Genomic DNA, 27,819 nt, shown 5'->3' on the forward strand with positions numbered 1-27,819 from the left:
TTGCGGCCGAGCTTGAGCATGCCCCAGCTAAATTTATAGCGAGGCAGGTTATGCTTTATACTTGTACGACTGCCAAGAATGTTAAAATGTTACTTTAAAATTGTCAGTACAGTTAATACAAGTTGAGCCTGAAACAAATTGACTTAACATATTTTGGGACATTCCCTTTGTCCCCGCCAGCGTGAAATGATTAACATACAGGCACCGATCACGTCACCCTGTTCCCAAGCCGATTGGGGAGACGTGGTGACAAGATCGGAGCCTCGATTAACGCGGCGCAATTAAAACATGTGGAGGCACCAACCTTTTCATCACTTTAATGAGTTTAATTATTTTAGCGACAAACAAAATACGGTCTCTCTCTCTCCATCCATCCCTCCTTCATCTCCTCTATCCGAACATTTCGCTGGTCTCTCCACAAACGACGAGGGCGGTAAAGAGCATGGGGGGTCCGAACGAATTTTTAAAAAACGAAAAGAAAAAAAACTTACATTAAAAGAGCACGGCGTACAACAGTGGAGTGGAATCAGGAGACAGTCGGACACAGGAGACGGTCAATGGAAGATTCTGTTTTCACCCCCTTTTACTACACACACTCACTCTCACACACACAAACGAGCAACAAATCCTTGTAACATTCTGTTCACATTGAATCTCAATGGAAACAACAAGCGTTCCACCAAACGGCTCGAGGTCCGAGTCGATGTACAGTATCTTGGATGTGACAGTTTTCTGCCCTACTACTACTACTACTACACATTTTTAAAAATAATATACAAAAAAAAACAATACAATAAATAAGACAGTTAAGACAACTACGGGCGGGAGGGAAGTCAAGACGGGAGAAATGGAAGGAGAGAGAATAAGAAGTGATACTTTTTAGTTTTTTTTTTTTTTTTTTTGCGCCCTCCGGTACCAGGGATCGGGAGAAAAAAAAAAAAGTAATACAGTATTTACAGACTGCGACACAGAATAAAACAGTCTTGTCGCTAGGACGCGCCATCTACTGGAGGAAGAAAAAAATAATTACAAGAACAAGAATAGAATAATGATTTTAAAAAAAATAAAAGCTAGTTGATATTTACAGATTAGCTGTGTTGTGGTGGAGGAGGAACGAGGGGGGGAGGATGAAAGTTCAAGATCTGCGACAGGAAGTTGAGGGCTCCTTCGGAGGAAGTAGCTCTTGGCCAAGATGATGATGATGGTGATGTTTTTGGACCCATCCATTTAGCCTCCTGAAACACTATCCAGCTTACATGACCAATCAAGACAGATTTCATACGCCAAATATTTGTACAGAAACTCCCCACTCGCACATTAAAAAGGCAAGTTAAAGGAGGAAAAAGAAAGGCTGCTGCAGTGTGCTTCATTTGTCACAAAACTTTTAAAATCACCTCTCATCTAAAAACGACAATTAGCTGATGCTCTACCCGTTTAAAAAAACTAAATGGAGTTGGGTTTTTTAGGGTACAAAGTGACACTCTGGAGGAGCAGAGAGGGTTTTTGTACCATTTTTTTTTAGGAGCGGTGTGTGTGATTGTCATTCTCCAAAAGCAAAATGGCTGCTGCACATAAAATGAGCTACATAAAAACAAACATAAAAAAAGGGGATAAAATGTCCATAAAACAGAGAATGCATGTACAACCCCAAACATCCCACATTACCTGGACTTATAAAGTCAGCTTATATATATATATGAAGCCTATCATGGGGGAAACAGCAATGCATGACGTGTGTGCACGTGTATATAGTCTTTCTAAGTGTTGAGAGGAAGAAGAGCAGAATGGGAAGATAAAAACAATAAAAGCATGGCAGGGTGGTGTTGGTAGGGGTGTGTATAATGGCGTTGGCTGCTCAGGTACTGTTGTTGATGGAGCCTGGCGCCGAGCCGGGCTGGGCGGTACTGTCTGACACACTGCCATCTGCAGAGCAACAAAGGTATTACATTTGTCAGTCAAATACACAAATGTAAAATAATACATGCATTTAATATTCCACATAAAGGCTTATGCACATAATAGCATTGCATGACCAATAACAAATCAAATACAATATCTCAAAAATGTGTATCCTAAAACCCGAAAAAAAAAAACCATTTAGCTGCGATGGGTTTCCTGCCATCCTACAAACTATTAAATTGTATTTTTTAGTTTGACAAGTCATTAAAATAATGTCCATAAATCCTTTGAATTTAAAATAAAGGAAAAAAAAGAAGAACATGTTGATTTACAATTTGTCAATGGAGAAAAAAAAACAATTCAGTATAATTTGTATTTTTTTACTTTGAATATTCATTGAAATGTCCTTTAAATTAAAAATTTAATTTAGAAAAAAAATCTCTGTTTAAGGAAAGTTGTTTTACAATAAATACAGAAATAAAAAACCCTCAAATTTACACTTGAGAAGCTATTTTTCAAATTCAAACGAATTAGATAAAAACAATTTGTTTTTAACAAATTTTATTTTTCATGCTATTCAAACAAATGTTTTTTTAAATGCATTTGTTTGAATTAAAGTTTAGAAAAACTGAAAAATATCTGAAAAAGTAACAAACAAAATGACATTTTTATAATCAAAATGAAGTAGAGAAAAATAAATTCAGATGTTTGAAAGAAAAAGGGTGAAAACAATGTAAATCCATTAAAAGATGAAAATTATTCCGGCTTAAAAAAAGCCTTGAGCCACATTTCGCCAGTTGTTGTCACTTGGTACTGTGCACATCTGCCTCACAGTTATGAGGACCCGTGTTTAAATCGGGCCTCATTTGTGGCGTTTGCATGTTCTCCCCTTGATGACTCTAAATTGCCCATAGGCGTGCATGCAAGTGTGAATGACTGTCTGTATGTGCCCTATGATTGGCTGGCGACCAATTCAGGGTGCACCCGGCCTCTCGCCCAGTCAGCTGAGCTAGGCGCCAGCACGCCCGTGACCCTAGTGAGGATAAGCAGTACGGAAAATGTATGACAAAATTGACTGCGTATATGTTCAATAGGGCTAGTGAAAAAAATGACTACAAACAAAACGTTTGCAATGTTATGCATAAGGGTGTGTGAGTGTTTGTGTCTTCTACATACCATGTGAGGCAGGTGTTGTCTGTGCACGAGCGTGAGGAGGAATGAGTGTTGAATTCAACTGGGGCTGGATAGACAGCTCTAAAGAGAAACAGCAGAAGGCACATAGAAAAAAACCAATCAGGTTTCACTCCCCATCAATTTTTTCACATAACTGATGAGTGTGTACGGAAACAGACCGACGGGACTGAAGTTGAAGAGGAGAGGCAGTTCCCGCCCGCTAGGCAGGCGGGTGTTGGGCTGGCGTAGCTCATCGAAGAAGGCATGTGCGCAGGCCTCTAGCGGAGACAGACGGGTGACTGGCGTGTATTCCAGCAGTCGAGAGCAGAGAGCGATGGCCTCCGCCGGCGTGCGGGGCTTAAACACCTGGTTGGGAAGGCATCACAGTTATTTTTTTTTATTTTTTATTTTTTTTACCTCCGCCAAGGAGATTTGTTTTATACTGCTGTTGGACAAAACTAGGGGGGGAAGGAGAAAAAAAAAAAAAAAAAAAAAAAAAAAAAAAAAAAAAACACCAGGAGCAAATTCCGTAAGAGGTAAATGGAAAAACCAAATTAATAAATAAATAGTTGCGAAAGCTACGGTCCAAATGAGGGTTTTAAAAGAATATTTGTTTTGAACACTAAAATAAAATAAATTAACAGATTCCAAATTCTAGCTTGTTTTTTCTAAATGAACAATAAAAATGAGAAAAAAAATAGAGCCTTTCAAAATAATTTGAAATTATTATTTTTAAATTTAAAATAAATTGGCAAAGTTTTTAAATTCAAGCTATTACTCTTTAATGGGAAAAAAATGGGGGTGGGGGGCCCTTTGGACCCCTAAGATAAATAAGAGTCCAAATTCTTAAAGAATGTATTTTTCATCAAAATATTAAAATGCACAACTGAGAAAAAAATAAGGCAAGAAAAGAAAACAGGGCTTTTAAAATGTATTTTTAAAATTAAAATGACAAAAAATTGAATTGCCAAAGATTTTAAAATCACACTATTACTTGTTTTTAATAATAATAATAATAATATTAGTGTTATTAATATTAAAGTGTTCCTGAGCCCATGTGGTGATATCCTTTGCACATTGATGTTGGTAATTGATGCAGTGCCACCTGAGGGATCGAAGGTCACGGGCATTCAATGTTGGTTTTCGGCCTTGCCGCTTACATGCAGAGATTTCTCCATATTCTCTGAACCTTTTGATGATATTATGGACCGTAGATGATGAAATCCCTAAATTCCTTTCAATTGTACGTTGAGGAACATTGTCCTTAAACTATTTTCTCACGCACTTGTTCACAAAGAGGTGAACCTCGCCCCATCTTTGCTTGTGAATGACTGAGCAATTCAGGGAAGCCCTTTTTATACCCAATTATGGCACCCACCTGTTCCCAATTAACCTGTTCACCTGTGGGATGCTCCAAACTGGTGTTTGATGAGCATTCCTCAACTTTCTCAGTCTTTTATGCCACCTGTCCCATCTTTTTTGGAACGTGTTGCAGCCATAAAATTCTTAGTTAATGATTATTTGCTAAAAACAATCAAGTTTATCAGTTTGAATATTAAATACCTTGTCTTTGTAGTGTATTCAATTAAATATAGGTTGAACATGATTTGCAAATCATTGCATTCTGTTTTTATTTATGTTTAACACAACGTCCCAACTTCATTGGAATTGGGGTTGTAAAATAAACCCCCCTACCTGCAATCAAGTAAATATATTACTACATGTGTTTGTAACGTTTGTAGGTGGTCCAAATTACAATGCCTCGTCTTGAAAACAGAAGTCTGTACTTTGTAGCAAGCAATCGTCATGTGGCATGAGATCAAACAGATTTGAAGAGAGATATTGATTTGACTCCTGTGAGTCATTCAAAATTAATTAATTACCTTTGTCCAAGGGTGAGCTTTAATCTGTGGGAATTTGAACTCTGTGTAGTTGGGGTTCATCTCTCTGATCTGTTCCCTTGTCGGAGTTCCAAGAACCTGACACAGGATGTTTAAAACACTGGTTAGAATGATGAATTATTATCTTTGTAAAAGGCAGAATTTCCAATACCCTTTTTGTATTGAATCTCATCAGATTCAACTCCCTGATGTATGTACCTTGATTATCTCGACTAACTGGTCCACACCGCTGTCCCCCGGGAAAATGGGCTGGCCCAGTAGGAGCTCGGCCAGCACGCAGCCTGCCGACCAGATGTCGATGTTGGACGTGTAGTCGGTGGCGCCGAAGATGAGTTCTGGGGCGCGGTAGTACCGCGAGCAGATATACGACACGTTGGGCTCGCCCCGGACTAACTGCTTCGCGCTGCGGGTTCAAGCGACAGTGGACAGAAACAATTAGGGAAGGACAGTTGACTAGCATTTTTATTTATATTATAAACTTAGCCCAATTAATCTTTAGGTACTATTGTACCTATTTTATGCCTTCAATGAGTACAATTTAACTGTCAATTCAAACATGATTCCATGTTACAATAAGTTTATCTTTATAAAGGCTATATTAAGTGTTATACCTTTTGTAAATCATTACCAGTAGTAAATGGTAACAGTTTTAAGAGCAAGTGCTGGCCCCTTATTCGGTGAGTTCAAGCTACTACCACACTTTTAATCAATCCATTTGGTTAAACATAAGTGAGCAAACCAAGACATGTAAGAGAGTTGACGCACAGGGCAATGGAAAGAATGTTGAAGACAAACGAGTGTAACGTGTGCTGCTAACCTGCCGAAGTCACAGAGCTTGAGGATGGCTGTCTCTGGGTCCACCAAGAGGTTTTGGGGCTTGATATCTCTATGACACACACCCTGGGAATGGATATAAGCCAGGCTCCTGAATAGCTGGTACATGTACACCTGGTGGGATGGACAAAATGGTTCAATGCATAAAAAGTCCACTGAGATAATTTTTATTCATAGTCTTGCAGTTTTACTATAATTGTAGCCATACGTGCAGTTTTAACTTGCACGTGACCTATACTAAGCTTGAGTCAACCAAGGCTGTGGCTTCCAAATGTGGGTGGTAGTGGCATTAATTGTGACTCACACTGTCTTATAGTTGTGCAACGGCTTTTCGACAGAAATATCAGTTAATCACTCCCTTTTCTCACCAAAGACAGTAATGTATGCGTGGGCTATTCTTCATGTCATAGCGTCATCAAGCATAGGAATGGTGCGTGGTGTCGCATGCAGACCGCAGTGCAATATAACCATTGTGTGATATTCTAAAATTTCAATGAAAAAAGCTAAATTGTACACATACATGCTTAACATTGGGAAGAAATCTTAACATCATGGGGGAAAACTCAAAATTTGGAGATGCATTCTTTTAATCTAGTCGTAAATCACATTTTCCAGAAATGAATGTATGTGTGAATGTACAAAAAGTGTACAATGAATGTACAAAAATGTAATGTGGTTTTTAAGAGATGGGGACTCAAAATTGGAGATAGATGATTTTCATTCGGAGAAAATGCAGTGGTATGAATAAATTTGCAGAACTTAAAGCGTTTCATTGGGGGAAAAAAGTAAAAATATGGCAATACATGGTTTTCATAAAGGGACAAAAAAAATAATAATTGGAGGTACAGTACATGCTTTTCATATTAAAAAAAATATATATTTGGAGATACAAGGTTTTCGTGAGTCAGGGGTTTCCAAAATGTGGAACTGCATGCTTTTCATTTGGGAAACATGTCAAATTTGGCATTCTTTACATTTGGGGGGGGGATCTTTTGAGGAGCCGATCAATGATGTCATTCATTGGCTCGAGGAATTACGAAAAAGCCGATTGGCATAAAATGCTAAATATCGGCTGATACCGATCAGCCCGATAAATATCGGTATAAAGTCTACTTTTCATAGGGGAAAACACCCCAGAAATGTAGAGTTTTTTCCTTCCCCTGGGGGAAGCAATATTTGTAGCTACTGTATGGTGTCTCCTTAGGCTAAAAATTTAGCGGTACAGTATGTTATTTTTTTTTATTTGGCACAACTCATAAAATGTGGCGAGACATGCTTTTCATTGGGGATTAAAGGTCCTGTATTTTGGCAAACCAACTATTTCTAGTGTTTGGGATGTAATATTGTTTCAATGGTGCCTCAATAAAAATCCATCCATCCATTTTCTGTACTCCTCCTCGCTAGGGTCGCGGGCGTGCTGGAGCCTATCCCAGCTATCTTCGGGCGAGTCTCAATAAACGTGAAATATAAATTAAAATCATCCACGCATTCCTAAGTGCCAGACGTTTTCCTGCCGAGAGGCCTGGAATCAGGTCATTCAAATGTCTCAACCTTATCTCCGTCAAAGATCTCCAACCTTCCCTTTCCGCTCCCGAGCCAGCGCTGCCAACATAAACGTGTGCGCTCATAAGTGGGTCTTCTATATGGAGGCAACAAATCAGCGGAAAGGGGCGGTCTTAGCCAAATATGGACAAAGCGGATACAAAACTGGGTCAAATTGAAGTAGCTGTCAGGAGTCTTTTCTGGACATTTGTATGACAAAACCAGTGTTTTTTTAAAAGAAATTGATACTTTTATAGTAAGTCCATTTTAGAGAGGCACTATGAAGGTCTAAATAGCCAAAATATGGGACCTTTAAAATTATATGCGCTTTTCATTAGGGATAAAAACATGAAAAAAGATTCCTGCTTTTCGTAGCGGGAAAATTCACAAAACTTGGGAGATACTGGTTGGTGGCAGAGGGTAGGCATCTCGGCATGACAAAACACCATCATCATTCATTGCAAGCCTCACGATGCATCACAGCGTGATAAAAGACAAAAAGACTAAAATCGGAGCGACATTGCTTGAACAGGCAGAGAAAGTGAGTGAGGAGCTTAAGACATGCTGTGACGGAAATGTAACCCTGGAGGCAGAAGGATGAGTAAGACGTGTCTGAAAGCTTTGAGGAAACTACAGGCTGAATGAAGCAGTGACGTGCCCCATGAGATAATCGGAATGTTCCCTCTGTGCTGCGACACACACAATAAAACACACCCTTTAAAAGCCTTTGAAAAGACTGGGAGCCAAGTGGCTTTCCCTCCTGCGGTGCTACTGTAATCCTTGAAGAGCCAAACAGGAAAACATCCGCTGGGTCATTTACCTTAAGCAAACAACCTTTACTTTCAGTCTATTCCAGAGTGAATTTTGTGTCATTCCACTAGATATTTTGTAAGGATCTCTGTTTAAACTGGCAAGTAGAAGCAAGGATGTGATGAGAATGTGGCGTTTACCTTTACATAAATGATGGGGATGGTTGTTTTGGCCTTATTGAAGTGCCGAGCCACCCTGTACACCGTCTCAGGGACGAAGTCAAGCACCAGATTCAGGTAGACTTCATCTTTCTGCACAAAACAGAGAGAGGGAAACATGGGAGTCGTATACAACTATATAGATGAGATCACTCTTCATACTCATGTCTATAACTACGCAGGTGCAACGTTGCAGATGTAACGGTCAATTCAAAAACACCGTGTGTCACATTTGCCCTTAAAACAAAAAATGCTTTCCCAGCGGTTATGAGGCGAAATCCAGCCGTCCGCCGCACCAAGACATCATACACAATATTGTGTTTTACAATAAAACTTAACTTTCCTCATAATTTAATATTTAAAAGGCAAAGTGTGGAGAATCCAGAATACACAAATGGCGCCAATGAATGTTCCCTCCTTTTGTACAGTGGGTTTAGATACCCTTAAACGTTTTACTCTTTGTTATGTTGCAGCCATTTGCTAAAATCATTTAAGTTCATTTTCCCCCTCAATGTACACACAGCACCCCATATTGACAGAAAAAAAACAGAATTGTTGAAATTTTTGCAGATTTATTAAAAGAAAAACTGAAATATCACACAGCCGTAAGTATTCAGACCCTTCGCTGTGACACTCATCTTGAACTCGGGTGCTGTCCATTTCTTCTGTTCATCCACGATATGGTTCTACACCTTCATTGAAGTCCAGCTGTGGTTGATTATACTGATTGGACATGATTAGGAAAGCCACGCACCTGTCTATATAAGACCTTACAGCTCACAGTGCATGTCAGAGCAAATGAGAATCATGAGGTCAAAGGAACTGCCTGCAGAGCTCAGAGACAGAATTGTGGCAAGGCACAGATCTGGCCAAGGTTACAAAAATATTTCTGCTGCCCTTCAGATTCCTCAGCGCATAGTGGCCGTCATAATCCTTAAATGGAAGACTTTTGGGATGACCAGAACCCTTCTTAGAGCTGGCTGTCCGGCCAAACTGAGCAACCGGTGGAGGTTTGGCGAGAGAGGTAAAGAAGAACCCAAAGATCACTGTGGCTGAGCTCCAGAGATGCAGTCGGAGATGAGAGAAAGTTCTAGAAAGTCAACCACCACTGCAGCCCTCCACCAGTCGGGGCTTTATGGCAGACAGAAGCCTCTCCTCATTGCAAGACACATGAAAGTCCGCTTGGACTTTGCTATATTAAAAAAAAAAAAAAAACATCTGGAGCTGGTTGTTCAAAACTTGGTTATTTTTTAACCACTGATTAAGTAGACTTAACCTTATCATTTCCCACGGCACACAAGAAGAGCTCTCGCGGTACACTAATGTGCCGGTTGGGGATCACTGCGTTAACCAACGACATGACTAACCATGTTTTGAAAAACGCATATTTAACGGTCGGTAAGCTAACGGCGGGTTAAGAATTTATCCGGTGTTTAGGGGTTAACCAGTGGTTAAAATAACCAAGTTTTGAACAACCGGGGCCTGAAGGACTATAAGATGGCGAGAAATAAGATTCTTTATTCTGACGAGACCAAGACAGAACTTTCTGGCCTTAATTCTAAACGGTATGTGTGGAGAAAACTAGGCACTGCTCATCACCGGTTCAAAACAGTCCCAACAGTGAAGCACGCTGGTGGCAGCATCATGCTGTGGGGGTGTTTTTCAGCTGCAGGGACAGGACGACTGGTTGCTATCGAAGGAAAGATGAATGCAGCCAAGTAAAGGGATATGCTGGACAAAAACCTTCTCCAGAGTGCTCAGGACCTCAGACTGGCCCAAAGGTTCACCTTCCAACAAGACCCTAAGCACACAGCTAAAATAATGGAGTGGCTTCAGAACAACGGCGTGACTGTTTTTGAATGGCCCAGCCAGAGCCCTGACTTAAACCCAATTGAGCCTCTCTGGAGAGACCTGAAAATGGCTGTCCACCAACGTTCACCATCCAACCTGACAGAAGTGGAGAGGATCTGCAAGGAGGAATGGCAGAGGATCTCCAAATACAGGTGGGAAAAATGTGTTGCATCATTCCCAAAAAGACTCATGGCCGTATTAGTTCAAAAGGGTGCTTCTACTAAGTACTGAGCAAAGGATCTGAATACTTATGGCTGTGTGATATTTCAGTTTTTCTTTTTTAATGAAGCTGCAAAAATTTCAACAATTCCGTTTTTTCTGTCAATATGGGGTGCTATGTGTACATTAATGAGGGAAAAAATGAACTTAAATTATTTTAGCAAATGGCTGCAATATAACAAAGAGTGAAAAAAGTAAACGGTTGGTTGCACTGATGGTTTTTAGCATTTATTTTAGTTTTAACAACTTAAATCAAAACAAATTTAAAATTAAATTTAACTTATTGTGCTGAAGTTTAGGGAACCACATATAGAAGTACGGATGTCCCGATCCCATTTTTCACTTCCGACGCGATATTGTAGCTTTGAATTTTGTCCGATAACGATATCGGTCTGATCCAATATCAGCAATAATCATACACACTTATTTTGTAGTATGGGATGTTAGAAAATGATTGATCAAGTAATATTACTCAAACAAAGCACAATGATCAGCAACAGTAGGTATGAGAAAAACTGACATCAACCAATGGGCTACATAAAGTAACAAAAAATAATGTACTACAATTGAATAAAATACATACAATTAACATAAGAAAATCCTGAAAAATAACTACAATAAAACCAATAACAAAAAATATACTTAAATTGCAACATAACCACTGCTTAGATTAAACAATCATATTCTACATTTGACTAGATTACATTAAAAAAAATAGAAAACCATTAAAAATAACTTCAATAAATAAATACAAATTATAATTTCAATGTGGAAAATCATTCAAAATAAAAGTTCAATTCAGTTATTCTTATACTGTCAGTACTTTCTCTACGTGCGCCAATACATTTTTTAACTTCTTGATGCCACTGGGTTTAGTTTTACTGACAATGTCGTTGTGGGTGGAATCATGCTAAGGCTCGAGGTGCTTAGCGGGCTGTGTGTGCCTTGTCGGGATCGCTGTTCCTGCTATGCACATCTTGACATCTGAGGGGCAGTGTGATGCAGGCAATGAGATACACGTAGTAACAAAGAAAGTAGATGCCACAATCTAAAATTGTTAATATTACTCATTTTTCAGAGTTTGAAGAATGGATCCCAGAGTGATGTTATATTGTCTGTTTATATGTGATTACACAGTGTTTGTGTACCAATATTCATTATTTAGAGAGATATGTGCCGCGAATTCAATGCGTATTTTCGTTAGCTTGTCAATGGAATTTTTCATTCATCGTGTGTTAGATTTGAGCTAGCAATTTTTGTGAACGAAAATGAACAGACAAACCAAGTTTGTGATGTATTTGAACATTGAATAGGTGTAATTATTTTGTTATGTGACTTTAGTCTTAGAGTGAACTTCAACTGGAGTGTCAAACAATTTTAAGCAAGCAACATGCACTCTTTAGTCCTTTCTACTATGTTAGCACTTGAGCATTCTGTTGTGTTCACGTGGGCTCTGCATGCCATCAGGGCACTGGTGGATACAAGTGCTGGAGCGGAGCATGGAATGGACTGCTTGTATAAGAGTGGTAAAATCGGAAATTGTACATCCAGTCCGACGTAATTCGTTACTTGTTTTTTTTTTGCTGACATCGGACCGATTTCGATTGGATCGGGACAACCTTATATAAAAGCACTCTTCAGATGATATGCACCATGCAAAAATGATCCATTAGAATAGTGCACAATGTCGGGTACTACGAACACACCAGTGAATTTTTTTTAATTTTTTTTAAATCAAGGGCATTGAAATTCAAAGGTCTGGTTGGCAGTGCTGGGAAAGATCACTTTCTACGCGAACTAGTTCAAAGTTCAGTTCACCGTCCCAAAAATGAACTAGTTCATAGTTAAATTTTTTTAAATAAGTTCACCGTTCCAAAAATTAACTAGTTCATAGTTATTTTTGTTTTTCCTCAATATGTTGCTGACGGGCTATTCCCCTTAACTCACTGCCATTGACTGCTATAACAGACAAATATCCATGTTACCTGGGATGGCTGGCAGTGAATGAGTTTGAAAATACTGGCTTTTCATTTTCCCATTGTTGCCACCCATTCATTCCACACTAGTAGCCAGCTGCAGTTTTCACCCTACAATCTCAAAAACATGTTGCTTGAATGGTCTTTTTAAAACGAGGAATTAAAACAACAGCAATTTTGTCCTGAATGTGCAAACAAAAACATGAAACACAGTTTGACAGGAACAATGGTGAAAGGACTTTGATAATTTTGCATTCTTCGCAGCTCTGGCTGACTATATTAAACATTTTTAGCTATTCTTCTATTACAAAACAAAATCCATATCATGACAGTGTACAGTGTTTTAACTAAAGCATTCTGAGACAAATAACTTTCCTAGTAATACATTTTTACAATTATGTTCTCATTCACTCTCATTTATGCAGTGTCCCTAAACCCACCTCACGGTCTCACGCAGCTGCGATGTGCCTGCCATGAATACCAGCCGTGGTCGCACTGAATCATATAAAGTCACGTAAATAGGGACTTGCAGGACAAACCTGTCCGAAAACTCTTAACAAAACTTGTCACTCTTGAATGAAAATGACATTTTGTTCGAAAATCGTGCTTTGATGCCAGAATGAGCACATTCTCAATTACGTTCATCAGGCAGAAATTAGTTCATGAACTTTCGTTATATTGAACTCATTCAGGTAAAACACTTCTGGTAGACTGTAAAAGAGCAGAAATTATGTATAAAGCAAGCCACAACTCCCCTCCAGGAAAAAAAATAAAAAAAAATTTTGAGGCTAGAGAGAGTGGGTACAACCTAAGAGGGAGAGGGAATTTTAAACAACCAAGTGTGCGTAGCACACTTAAAAGTGGGTGCATAACAGTCCATGGAGTGAAAATGTGGAATAATCTACACATAAATTAAGTTGTGTTAAATTGTAAGAAATTAAGGTGTGTGTAATAATGTCAAATGGCACAGGGAAAAAGTATTGAACACGCCAACTGGTATTTATTTAATACTTTGTACAAAATCCTTTGTTTGCAATGACAGCTTCAAGACGCCTCCTGTGTGGAGAAACTAGTCACAAGCATTGATCTGGCATGATTTTGGCTCATTCCTTCACACAAACAGTCTTCAAAGCTTGAATGTTCTGTGGGCTTCTTTTATGGATATGGACCTTGAGTTTCAGTTCTTTCCATAGATTATCAATTGGATTCAAGTCAGATGATTAGCTGGGCCATTCGAGCAGCTTTATTTTTTTTCTTTGAAATCAATTGAGAGTATGTTTTGGATCATTATCCTGCGGAAATGTCACCCTCATTTAATTTTCATCATCCTCATAGATGGCATCAGATTTTTGTCAAGAATGTCTTGGTACATTTGTCTCGGTACATCTTGGCTCCTTCCTTCAATAATGTGAAGTTTACCAGTACCATTTCCTGAAAAGCAGCTCCACCCCATCATGTTCCCACCTCCGAACTTCACTGTTGGTACGGTGTTTTTAGGGTGATGTGCAGTGCCATTTCTCCTCCAAACGTGGTGTGCATTATGGCATCTAAAGAGTTCAATTTTGCTCAAATCAGACCAGACAATATTTTCCCGGTATTTAACTGGCTTGTCCAAATGTTGTTCAGCAAACTTTAAACAAGCTTTGACATGCTTTTTTTTCTGCAATGGGGTCTTGCGTGGTGTGGGTGCATACAGGCCATGGCGGCGGAGTGCATTATGCACCGTTTTCCTTGTAACAACAGAACCTGCTAATTGGAGGTCTTTTTGAAGCTCTCCACAGGTGGTCCTTGGCATTTGGACAACTCTTCTGATTATCATTTGCACTCCTCTGTCACAAATCTTGCGAGGAGCACCTGATCGAGGCAAATTCATGGTGGGATGATTGGCTTTCCGCTTACGTATTATGGCCCCAACCGTGCTCACTGGAACATTCAGAAGCTTAAATATGCGCCTGTAACCAATGCCATCGTTATGTTTTGCAACAATTAGTTTGCGACGGTGTTGAGACAGCTCTCTGCTCTTACCCATCATGAGATGCGCCTTGACTCACACCTTGGCAATGAGACCTTTTTTGTAGGCCATCAATTAGGACTGAACCAGCTGATATTCATTTGCACTGACAAGGGGCTGGGTTGCTTATGATTATTAACAGATTGTCGGTGTTGTCTTGGCTTTCCATGCCATTTTGCACCTCCCTATATGATTCATCAGACAAATTGTGTATATATGTGCACGTATATGCATGTGTGTACGAATGTCTCAATATTTGCTCAATTTGAAGCCTGATTTCACATTTTTTTTTTTTTTATGCATTCAAATTTGGCAGGCTTGTTAAGAAGACATGTGACATCAAAATTACTTTCCTTCTGTGACGTCAAAATTACTTTCCTGAGCCTTTAAATATAAATGCAAACAGGACACAATTGGCTAAAAGCAAAACCTACATATGAAGTAGTTAACTCTTTACACTAATTTGCCAATTAATAATTTATAACAGTCACTATCTGGAGGATCGCGGTGCAGGATTGGACCTAGACCCAGAAGCAGTCCCATATGGACCTACACAATAGCCCAAAAAAGAGGTTATGATTCAAGACATGCATACAGGGTTCAACTTTAACACTGGCCCCGGGCCACTACACAACTGTGTCACGCCACCAAAATTCCTAAATCAGCAAATGTTTTCACCTGCCGAAAATGTCTGAAAACTGCATCTTCAGTGTCGATCTGATTTTTTTTTTTTTTTTTTTTTTTTTAAATCACCAAAACATCCCGTCCAAGGCAGGATGTTGTGATGACGCAAGGAGAAACGGCGACCAGTACCACCTGACTGGCTAAATGAGCACGCATTCAGGTTATCCTCAAGACGATAGCCAAACCGAAGCTAACGCCGCTAGCCTCATTCCGCAGCTCGTACTTTGCAGTCTGTAGAAAGTTATTTTGCAACCCGAGCGTGCTTTCAGCTGTTTACTGACACCCCAGTTGTAGTGTACTTTAAAACTCAGCACACAGCAAAAATAGTTACCCTAATTTTGTATTTAAATACAAGACATCGTTTTAGAAATCGCCAGTTTAATGCTGTCAAAGGAAAATCCTATAAACGGGCTAGCTAATATTAGCATTTGGTCACGGGAGGGATTACTTTCAAATAAAAACGTGTGTAAAATATTAACACACAAACACCGTAGTAACACTTACAGGTAACACAACAATACTCATGGGCATATATTCTTCCTAATCTGTGAAAAACTAGTTAACATATCGCGACTTTCTTCTTCTACTCTTTTTTATCTTACATTAAACGAGTAGCTCCATGCATGCATAGCACCACACTGCCCTTATGATGCACACAGCAGGAATTGCAGAAACAGTCATTGACTGTAAAAAAAGAAACGTTTTTTCTGACTGACATGATATCAGACTAAACTTTTCCTGTTTTAGGTCAATTAGGATTACCCAAATTATTTATTTGCCAAATGCTATAATAATGAGAGGATTATTTTAGACAACTATAATAGACAAATGCAATACAAGTCGAGGCTAAAAGCATTGACACGTTTGTATCCATGAATGTATTTTTTTTTTATTCCCTTATTTTAATATATTATTTTACTTTTGACTAATTTATTTTGTGGTTGTTCTTTTAAGTTATATTTAAGGTTGAGTTTTGCTAGTTTAATGAATAAAGTTTTAAACAAATAAAAACAGAATACAATGATTTGCAAATCATGTTCAACCTATATTTAATTGAATACACTACAAAGACAAGATATTTAATGTTCAAACTGATAAACCTGATTGTTTTTAGCAAATAATCATTAACTAAGAATTTTATGGCTGCAACACATTCCAAAAAAGATGGGACAGGTGGCAAAAAAAGACTGAGAAAGTTGAGGAATGCTCATCAAACACCTGTTTGGTCATCCCACAGGTGAACAGGTTAATTGGATCTGACTAGGATCGTAGGTATGCCAGAGCCTATCCCAGGTAACTGCGGGCAGAAGGCAGGGTACACCCTGAACTGGTTGCTAGCCAATTGCAGGGCACAGACAAACAAACAACCATTTGCACTCACATTCATACCGATGTACAATTTAGAGTCTGTACTTAACCTTCCATGCATGTTTTTGGGATGTGGGAAAAAAAAACCGCAGTACCCGGAGAAAACCCACACAGGCCAGGCGAGAACATGCAAACTCCACACAGGCGAGACCGGATTTGAACCCGGTTCCTCAGAACTGTGAGGCAGGTGTGCTAACCAGTCCTCCACTGTGACGCCGGAAGTTGAGTTAAAGACAGAAGTGCCATTATGAAACAAAAAGGTTTTGAACAAATGTAACCTCTTAAATGGCTCAGTTAAGATTTGTTAAATTGAAATATGTAAAATTGCTTGAGACTTAACTTTTGTGTCAATTATGATGCCTAACAAAAAAGGGGAAACTCAAACTTATTTTTCTGCAGTTAAGCACTTTATTTGAAAACATAACTTTTGCTTTTTATTTACTTGCTCTTATTTTTAAATGCGCAGCTCTACTTTTATTTAGTAAATGAGAGAACACACAATTGTGCTCATATATTTGATTACGCGGGCAGAATTTGTAAAATGTGTACAATTCTTGAAAGAAACCAGGTGACCAGGTGAAACATTTAATTATATTTTAAATAAGATTCAAATTAAACTGTCAGGCATTTCAGTAAAGCACAATCATTAACAAAAAAAAAAAAAAATAAATAAAAATATTTTGTAAAAACACCATGAAGACTATATATATATTTTTTTTCTTTTTTTCACAATTTCTGCAAGGGTGTGTAAATTTATGAGCACAACTGTACATATCAGCAGTCGTACTATTTTTTAGTTCTGTGTTACTTGACTTAATAAATGCCAAAAGGTTTTTGGATTTAACTAAGGTATTGATTACAACCAGGCTACTTAACAACCAGGCTACTTAAACATACATACATACTATATATATATATATATATATATATATATATATATATATATATATAATATATATATATATTATTGATATATATATATATATATATATATATATATATATATATATATATATAATATATATATATATTTATTGTGATATATATATATATATATATATATATATATATATATATATATATATATATATATATATATATATATATATATATATATATATATATATATATATATATATATATATATATATATATATATATATATATATATATATATATATATATCACAATAAATAGACACTAACTGAACTTCCGGACCTTTGCTTCAAGAAATTTTCTCAATCTGGACCTTTTAAAAGTTTAGTTCAGTTAACTTATATGTAGAGGTGCAACAATTAATTGACATCTAAATCGATTATCAAATTAATCGACAGCTATTTAGATAATCGATTAATTGTTTGGAGACATTGCTTAACTTAAAATTGCCCAAATCCTCGGCATTACAGCCTCTCAGTGGTAAATATTCTCTGATTTCTGTCGTCCACACTGATTTTCATTGCGTTTAATCAAAACAAGACATTTGTAAACATCTGCTTTTACTTTGGAAAACAATGATTAATATTTGTACCTATTTTTTGACATGCTATGTCCAGTTTTTGAATAAATAATGGTTTGATTTAAAAATGTTTTATTTTATCTGATTCATCGATTAATCAAAAACATAATCGACAGATTAATCAATTATTAAAATAATTGTTAGCTGCAGCCCTACTTGTATGACTGCTATCTCAAAATGTTACTGTGAACACAGCCTCAAGAAAAAGTTCAAATGATAGCATATACACACCTTTTCACCACTGGAGTAGAAGAAGTAACGTAGCCTCACAATGTTGCAGTGATCCAACTTGCGCATAATTTGCAGCTCTCTATTCTATAAACCGAAAAGAAGGGAAATATGTTCACAAGGATGAATTTCAAAGATGCATGCACTTGAGAGTGAATGTTTTTTGGACCAAGAGTCACACATCAATACAAAATGGAATCCCTACTGAATATGTTACATTTACCTTAAACCGTTTGTCTTGGAGCACTTTCTTGATGGCCACCATCTCTTGGCTGTCGATGAGCCGCGCCTGGTAGACCACACCAAAGGAGCCATTTCCTATGACCTTGATGTCCGTGTAGGACACTTCCTGCGGGCGGTCGGGGCCTTGGCCCGGTGTGGCCACCACGGTAGTCACTTTGCCACTGTCGCCTGTAAAATAAGGGCACATTAAAAACATCAGTGTGGTTAAAAACCTGAATATCCCAAACAGTGTTCAAATAGACCGATATGTTTTTTTCAGGGCCGATACCAATTCCAAATATTAGTAGTCAAGGAGGCCTCTAACCAATATTTGGAGCAAATATTCATTTGCTGTAAAAAGGGACCATAATGTAATAATAACTACAGCTGAGAGCAACTATTAAGGGCCCTCGCACCCCTAGCTGGGTTGGAGTACTGGCACATTGGGTTACAGGCACACTGCAGCTCCATTGAATACAAATGCACAACACTCTTCAGATTTATATTTGCGTAAAATGTAGAAAACTGTATAATTTTTCTTCGACATCACAATTATGTGCTACTTTGTGTTGGTGTGTCACAAAAATGCACCAAAAAAAAAAAAAAAAAAACTTTCGTGATTATAAGGTCATAAAACGTGAGCAGTTGAAACGGTATGAATACGAAGGCACTGTATATACAGCACTATCTTCAAGACGTTTTGATGTGTGTTGCACATTCACCAGTATGTGGCCCTTTTACTACAAATAAATAATTGTTTGTAGATGTCTTCCGGCCGGGACTCTAAGCAAGTGTGTGACATTTTTAAAAGATTTGGGCATTTGTAGTGAAGTGAATACAGCTTTTGTTGTCACGGCAAAACATCAACTTTGTTGTGTCACCATTGCAACAGCGTTTCACAAAATAAAAAGCTTGTAATAATAAGGTTGGTTCGAATCAGGGTATGTTTAGACCCTCAAAAATGCAATCGTTCATGGATAAGAAAAATAATAATGAAAAAGAATAATTCCTACGATTATAAAAGGACCCTTGCAGCGGTCGCTGCTCAGGCCCTAATAATATTTGAATTTTTAAACAAAGATGTCTGTCATTAACAAAAACTACAGAGAGCTCCCAGGCTCAACAGCATGTCTTGTAAAGTTAAATGAAAACTGCCTAAAGTATTCTCCAGTAAATAAAGTTTGCCAAAATTTCAATATAACTGAAACATTATTTCACTTATCTTTGCTTTAAGTTAAAAACTAAGTGGGTCAGCAGCATTTCTTGTTAAGTTTATATATATATATATATAAATCAATCAATACTTCTCTGAAGTTTACCCAGTTTTAAATTGATCTCATATACTGTCAGATTCAGACAAAAAAAAAAAAAAAAAGCTGATGCCGATATGCGTCAAAATGCCAAATATTGGCACCGATAATCTGTCTATCCCTACTCAAATCCCTGTATTGAAAATGTGTCTATTCAGATATGATGCAGTAATTAATGCCTTGTTTGTATAGTTACACATGGATCCCAACCGTACCCAAAGCCTGGACTTGACCATCTTGCTTTAAAACTGTTCTCACTTATTTTCACCGATAAACTCTTAAATAGACACGCAATGTATTTATAGTGCAACCTTGAAATTCAAGTTAACTGAGTTCAATAACAGCCGTTATTGAACTCAGTTAAGACACTGTGTTTTATTGTTTTTTAATATAACAGTGATTAACTTACTTTTAGCAGCACCGTCAACTAGTGGTTAGCAGATCTGCCTTATAGTTCTTAGGTGTGGGAGTTGGAGTCTCAGCTCCTTCTTGTGTGGAATTTGCTTGTTCCTGTGTGGGTAGAATTTCTACAGGTACTCCAGGTACGTCCCACTTTCCAAAAACAAGACTCTAAATTGCCCATAGGTGTGAAATATTTTTTGTCTATATGTGCGCTGGACGACAGGCAAACTCCACATGGGACGGCTGGCGCTGAGATTCGAACTCAGAACCTCAGAACTGTGAGGAAGATGTACTTAACCACTAGTTCACCATACTGCCATAAAACCTGTTTGGAAATCCAAATGAACTGGAGACATTCTCACTTTACAGGTTCCACTTTACAATGTTCGGCCGCTATATCACATTTCTTTAAGCGATAGAAGTATACCCATTGTAATGCTCTTGCATGTGGGAAAGGAGAGGCACAGCCGCCAATGCGCTTTTCAGTTCTTTTACTGAACACTGGGAGAACATTAACACACAGTTTAAGCCCTCGTGCAGAATATGCTCCCGACACAGCTCTTGTCCAGACACCCATGCACAGGTGTCCCGCTAGGGTAAAACTACATGAAACACTTTGGTCTCTCTGTAGCACAGATTTTCACCTACTGTCCACCCGCAATGGATCATATCCCCCAAAATAATTGGGGGATCACTCCATTGTAAAATGCCGATAATGTCCAGCTCAGAAACAGTTCAAATCACCTCAACGTGTCCCCGTTCCACTAAGTGACATGCGGTCCACAGGTTGACTTGGCATAATTCAGGATCAACTTATGCATAACGATGTACAACCCCAATTCCAATTAAGTTGGGACGTGGTGTTAAACATAAATAAAACCAGAACACAATGATTTGCAAATCATGTTTGACCTATATTTAATTGAATACACTACAAAGACAAGATATTTAATGTTCAAACTGATAAACTTTGTTTTTAGCAAATAATCATTAACTTGGAATTTTATGGCTGCAACATGTTCTAAAATAGCTGGGACAGGGTCATGTTTACCACTGTGTTACATCACCTTTTTCTTTTAACAACATTCAATAAACATTTGGGAACTGAGAACACTAATTGTTGAAGCTTTGTAGGTGGAATTCTTTCCCATTCTTGCTTGATGTAGATCTTCAGCTGTTCAACAGTCTGGGGTCTGCGTTGTCGTATTTTACGCTTCATAATGTGCCACACATTTTCAATGGGAGACAGGTCTGGACTGCAGGCAGGCCAGTCAAGTACCCGCACTCTTTTACCACGAAGCCACGCTGTTGTAACACGTGAAGCATGTGGTTTGGCATTGTCTTGCTGAAATAGGCAGGGGCTTGGATGGCAGCATATGTTACTCCAAAACCTGTATGTACCTTTCAGCATTAATGGTGTATGTTACCCATGCCATTGGCAATAACACAGCCCCATACCATCACAGATGCTGGCTTTTGAACTTTACATCCGTAATAGTCCGGATGGTTCTTTTCCTCTTTGGCCCGGAGGACCCGACGTCCCCATTTTCCAAAAACAATTTTGAAATGTGGACTCACCACAGAACACTTTTCCACTTTGCATCAGTACATCTTAGATGAGCTCGGGCCCAGAGAAGCCGGCGGTGTTTCTGGGTGTTGTTGATAAATGGCTTTTGCTTTGCATAGGAGATTTTCAAGTTGCACTTACGGCTGTAGCGCAAAACTGTATTTACTGACATTGGTTTTCTGAAGTGTTCCTGAGCCCATGTGGTGATATCCTTTACACATTGATGTCGGGTTTTGATGCAGTGCCGCCTGAGGGATCGAAGGTCACGGGCATTCAATGTTGGTTTTCGGCCTTGCCGCTTACATGCTTTGATTTCTCCAGATTCTATGAACCTTTTGATGATATTATGGCCCACAGATGAAGAAATCCTTAAATTCCTTGCAATTGTACGTTGAGGAACATTGTCTTTAAATTGTTCGACTATTTTCTCACGCACTTCTTCACAAAGAGGTGAACCTCGCCCCATCTTTGCTTGTGAATGACTGAGCAATTCGGGGAATCCAAATCATGGCACCCACCTGTTCCCAATTAACCTGTTCACCTGTGGGATGCTCCAAACTGGTGTTTGATGAGCATTCCTCAACTTTTTCAGTCTTTTTTGCCACCTGTCCCAGCTTTTTTAGAACGTGTTGCAGCCATAAAATTCTAAGTTAATGATTATTTGCTAAAAACAATAAAGTTTATCAGTTTGAACATTAAATATCTTGTCTTTGTAGTGTATTCAATTAAATATAGGTTGAACATGATTTGCAAATCATTGCATTCTGTTTTTATTTATGTTTAACACAACGTCCCAACTTCATTGGAATTGGGGTTGTATTCTCTCAGCGAGTACAAAGTGTACTTCCTGAAAGTAGTCAAATAGTATCACCGCCGGGCTTATGTTTGACAAAAAAACGGGCGCATGAAATCAAACAGTAACTGAAAGAGCTGGTTCGAGAAGGGCAGGGGGTGGTGGTCCAGTAATGGCGAAGCGGTTCAGGGCGAGAGCGATTTGATGAATCAACAATATGAGCGGTGACATTGGTGAAGGAGAGAGAGGGAACGTGGCAGAGGCCCATCCCCACATCGTTTTTGTCAGAGTACTGTGATTAAAATGGTGTGGACAGTACCACACCCACACGGTGCAACTCCATTTTCCCAGGGCTTGTTCACTTTGCAGGTCTCAGCACGACCCCCCCCCCCCACCCCCCCACCCCCCCAGGATCGCTGCCGTGCCTCTAAATGGAGAAAGACGACACATCATTCTGCACCCGAGAAGACAAACATACCAAAGACAGCGCCGCGTCATCATGCCACTCCTTGCTAAACACTAGAAATACAGAAGTGATTGTATTTATTGATACAGACATATACGGTTGCATCTGAATTCGGGATGCATTAGTACCACTTTTTTCAAAGTGAGCACAAGTACAAGTTGCAGTACTTACATTTAAGTACTCACCGATACCAAGTATCGATACTTGATAATGTCATTACATCTTGCAATCGTGAGGAAAATGTGTTTTATATTAAAATCAAATATTTTTCAGAAACATAATTCACAAACTTTGAGAAAGGCACAATTTCCATTCATGGGAGCATTTTTTTGAGTAAGCGTACAGAAATATACAATTTATACCAATAGTGTAGGTTTGTATTCTTATACCCTAAATTCAAAAAATTTGAATTTAGGAGACGAGGTGGCACGAGTTGTAAGACCAACTCGAGCAATGGATTAATGAGCAAAGAACAGCTGGGAGATGAGTCTCGACAGTCACCATTCAACTGAGTGCAATAACTCAGAGCATGCCATCATTCCGGGAGGCTTGACGAAGGAACTCCAACCGCTGGACATCGGTGTAAACAGGGCATTCAAAGTGAAGTTGCGAGCGGCGTGGGAGCGATGGATGACAGACAGATGGCGAACGCAGCTTTACTAAGACTAGGAGGCAGGGTCGGGCGAGTTACGCCACAATTTGTGAATGGATTGTGGATGCTTGGGCTAACGTGTCTGCTTGCACTGTTGTTCGAACTTTCGTAAAAGTCGGCATCATTTCTGAGACTGACTCCGACAAAGACTAGAGGGAACCTGGTGTGTTTGATGGAAAACTTGCCCAGCTGTTCATTTCGGATACAGAAGCTGAGAACTTTGATGGATTTGTGAATCCAACGGAGTAAAATATTTCCACACGTTTGTGTCGCAGTTGCTAGTTTGCTGTGCCGACCGAACACCTGATGATTTCAGCGAGGTGACCGTGATGTTAATGCCAGAACAAGTGATTGGCTTCAAACTATAATCATCACTCGGCAGTGGTAAAAACGACATGTCCACTCGTCGATTGAAGACCTACAATGTACACAACAACAGTGCACATTCCTTGAAAACTGATTGCATTACCAGATATTTTGAATGGTATTTTTCCACTGGATATTTGTCTGACTATTTTTTGTTTCCCTTATATTCATGTCTTTTGGTTTCTATACAAAATGTGTTTATAAATAAATGGAGACAAGACAAGAAAAAACTGCCATTGATTTCATGTAATTTTAAGGGAAAAAAATACTATATCGGGATATACATCGTCATCAGGAGATCAAATGTTGTCCATATTGCACAACACAAGTAACCATATAGCTGGAAGTGGAACTTTTTGCCATCTATGAAAGCAGTACACGTCTCTGTAAAGGCAGTTCAGTACAATATGGCTAAAGCAACAAGTCAACAATAATTATAGAAGGGGGTGCGGAAAGACTCCCCTCCAAGGCCACTGCACTACTACATCAGTTTTACTACTATAATTATTTCACACTTTTTCCTCCTTCAAAAACTACAAGGGTAAAACATCATCATGCTTGACATAACGAGACTTTAGCCAACCTCACGAGACATTAACTCCTTAACCATGTTTTACTTTTTCTCTGGATTTTTGGTTGTTTTTCTCCAGAAGGTTCGCGGGGACCGCAATGAGGAAAAGTTTGACGACAATCATAGAAACAAACTATCGTGGCTGCTCGGGCAAACTTGAATGTCACTCTACATGTTCCTGAAAGTTAAGGGTGACTAACTACTTTGTTTTTTTAAGTTTTACTATACCTCGGTTATTCTATTTGTACACTCACATGACACTCTGTCACGTTATCTTCAGAAATTATTGTGAAAGTGGAACCTCTAAAGTCGCACAATCCAGAATTTTTTTTGCAATAATAAAAGAACGTACAGATTATGGCAGCGAGAGAGAGTGAGAGAGGGAGAGAAACAGACAGACAGACAGACAGAGTGACGCTTAGTGACCATCTACAGTGAGCCCCGCCCAAAGCAAAATCAATACACAATATTGATTTTTTCAGCATTCCTATTTTATGGGTTTTTACAATATACAGGTAAACTCGAATTTAATGTTGCATGCTTTCAGTGTAGTACCACGTTTTGCCATAATATGCAGGGAGGCACTGAGGTCTACTAGAATAGATGCAGCGTAATTAACAAGTAGAAGAGGCAGAGAAGATCCCAACAGTAATAGATATTTTTTCCACAGAGTAAGCGAATATATGCCTGTTAGTTTGTTGTATTCTGCTTGTTTATAACAAATAAAACAGCTTGAAGAAAGCACACTTTGACTCTTATTTGGAGAACTGTGCAATCGATTGAGTCTTCTTTTCCTTTGTGATTTGATTGGGTCTTCTTTTCCTTCAGTTTCCAAAAAAGTGATGTCTCCCATTTTTTGGCAGCAAGAGAGCGTGAACAGTCACTACGGAATACTTTTAAAAGTGTGTTTTAACATGTTTAAGTGTTTTTTAATGAGTTTAAATGTGTTTTAAGTGTGTGGGAGCGGTACGATTATAGAAGAAAAGTATTTTTCTTATATGGCCTCTGCATTTTGTGGATTTTTAGCTATTCCAGGTTGGTCTGGGACGCTTGCCCTGCGATAAACGGGGGTTCGCTGAAATTTGTTCTTTGCTTGTATTTGTTTTAAAGTGATGCCAAGACAGAAGAGTAACGGTAATGATGGATTGCCATCCACCTTTAAAGTTCCCCAGCATCACTTTTGCTCAAAGTCAAAGAGAAAGGTCTTCCTAAATGGAGCAGCTGTGTCATAGTCAACACTTTCATAATAAATGTAACTAAATATGAGTGGATATGTTTTAGCTTCTGATGCAGCCATGATATTAAGAAACACTGAAGGCTGGGTTTACACTACATGCTTCAAGTAACAATTCTGATTTTTTGGGATGGCATATACATGGTGGTGAAGGAAATGTGGGGGGCACATAATCATATATTTCAGATCAGAACAAGGATTCTTCTAAATGTAAATAGATACATTTGACACAAGTCGGATATAAGACTATGTGAGTGCAGTGTATAGTAGATCATAAAGTCCTGTCAACGCACGCCTGACATTATCGAAATGCACATATCAGTGACAAACAACAGACAGACTATACAGGGGGAACACTGCATATGTATAAAAAATGAGAATAACCATGCAACACCAGGTCAAAAATGTAATAAAATGGCTGATAGGTAAGTATTAATTGGTATTAAGCGGCAGCAATTGCTTACACACCAGCGACCTCCGTGTTCCGGTGCATTTTTTCTAAATCAAATAATCTGTAAACCATTTATTTTAAAGGTAAATTTTGCAAGAGGACTTTGAAATGATATTCAATTGTTTTGGGGTATATTCTGAGATTAAACTGTTAATATAGCCAATTGTCAACATCTTGGGGGAAGTTTATTATTAATGAATTTTTGATGGGATTTTGGAGGGTTGGTTTTACAGACATATACTAAGGGATGTGAGGACATTTAAACTGGGTCACTTTCTACAGAGTGTAGGGGAGTCTTAACATTTTGTACCGTGCAAGATGGGCCATTTCCACTTACAATTAAGGCACCGTGTTGATGCCAACAGAGATACGCCTAGCATGACAACTCAACTCTATCTCAGTTGGTCGAATTGTATGACGAAAATGTTTTTGATAAATTTCAATTCCGTGCCCTGCGACTGACTGGCGACCAGTTCAGGGTGTAGTCCGCCTTTCGCCCGAAGTCAACCGGGATAGGCTCCAGCGCCCCGCGACCCTAACCAGGATAAGCGGTGTTGAAAATGGATGGATGGATGGATGAAGTTCCAATTTCATGACGCTAAAGGATCTGCCACAAATTACAAGCACGGATGCTAACGCTAACTCTTAACCTGGGTGACGTGAGGAGGACGAATTTGAAAATGTCAATGTTAACGTGATAAACAAGGTTTTCGCCCAAAAATAACGACAGTCAATACTGGTGTAAAGAGGTTAAAAGCTTCTCAATGAGGAGGTTTATTATTGGGAGAAAAGCACTGCAAAACCAAGTTAGCCAAGAGCCTGCTAGCTGAGATTAGCTCAGCGACTGTGATCGAGATTATTAAAACAAAATGTCGACAACGCCATCTAATATAACCCACAGGAGGGACGACATTTGTGACAAATGGTCTGGTACGGCGAATGGTCATTTGAAATAGGAGGCTTACGTGGTAGTTTTACGTTCCCAAAGCTCGTCGAGCTGCCTCCGCTGGCTTGAGAAGCCCCCGATTTTCCTGTCGCGCTTCCGCCGGCTATTGCTGATCCGGCGCCGGCTGCAGCGGCTCCGGGAGCTCCGGGAGGCTCGGCGAATGAGCTGGTCCTGGGCCGCCCGCTGCCGCTCATATTTGTGTGAACTAGAGCCAGGGTTAACGGCGAACGTTACTGACAGCCAACCAATTCACACAAGTCAAACGTATGAGCGAAAAAAAAAATCCCATTGAAAAATAACTACACTTACAGCGTTCTTATACAGCTTTTTGCCCCGTCTCCCCCTTTCTTCCTCTGTACTGTAGAACGATGAAGGTGGGGGAATGGGGAGGTGACGTAAAATGACGTCAGAGCCGCAATGCATTTTGGGAAAGATAGTTCTTCTTCTTCTTCTTCTTGTGTTGTTGAATGGCGGTTGACAACAAAAGCGAAGGTGCATTACCGCTAACTACTGTTATAAAGTCTATGTCTGATCTGCCTACTAATTTATTACCCCAAAGAAATTATAAAAACAAATAAACATAACATATTCAACATCTCCCACACCTCCCTCGCTGTCAAACCTCATGACTACATTCACAACTCACAATTCCCGTACTTCCCCCTTCTC

The 27,819-nt window shown here is 38.9% G+C and overlaps 1 protein-coding gene across 1 annotated transcript; it reads right to left on the reverse strand.

The window, feature by feature from the left end:
- Nucleotides 1-302: 302 nt before the first annotated feature.
- Nucleotides 303-27,541, reverse strand: gsk3ab (glycogen synthase kinase 3 alpha b). Its single transcript, XM_061675632.1, has 11 exons — nucleotides 27,460-27,541; nucleotides 27,170-27,355; nucleotides 18,394-18,581; nucleotides 18,174-18,257; nucleotides 8,300-8,410; nucleotides 5,791-5,921; nucleotides 5,172-5,376; nucleotides 4,956-5,051; nucleotides 3,252-3,438; nucleotides 3,076-3,153; nucleotides 303-1,923 (listed from the first exon to the last, which is right to left on the reverse strand). Exons 2-11 carry the CDS (start codon nucleotides 27,342-27,344, stop codon nucleotides 1,856-1,858), a joined length of 1,323 nt encoding a protein of 440 aa, XP_061531616.1. The 5' UTR covers nucleotides 27,345-27,355; nucleotides 27,460-27,541; the 3' UTR covers nucleotides 303-1,855.
- Nucleotides 27,542-27,819: the final 278 nt, after the last annotated feature.

The sequence above is a fragment of the Phycodurus eques genome, chromosome 4, assembly GCF_024500275.1.
Source record: "Phycodurus eques isolate BA_2022a chromosome 4, UOR_Pequ_1.1, whole genome shotgun sequence".
NCBI classification, from domain to species: Eukaryota; Metazoa; Chordata; class Actinopteri; order Syngnathiformes; family Syngnathidae; genus Phycodurus; species Phycodurus eques.

Coding starts and splice junctions, on each gene's coding strand:
- gsk3ab (XM_061675632.1), bottom strand. CDS start 27,344: ATGAGCGGCAGCGGGCGGCCCAGGACCAGCTCATTCGCCGAGCCTCCC. Junction 18,582..27,169: donor TGGGAACGTAAAACTACCAC/GTAAGCCTCCTA, acceptor CTTATTTTACAG/GCGACAGTGGCAAAGTGACT. Junction 5,377..5,790: donor AAGCTCTGTGACTTCGGCAG/GTTAGCAGCACA, acceptor TTGAACCCGCAG/CGCGAAGCAGTTAGTCCGGG.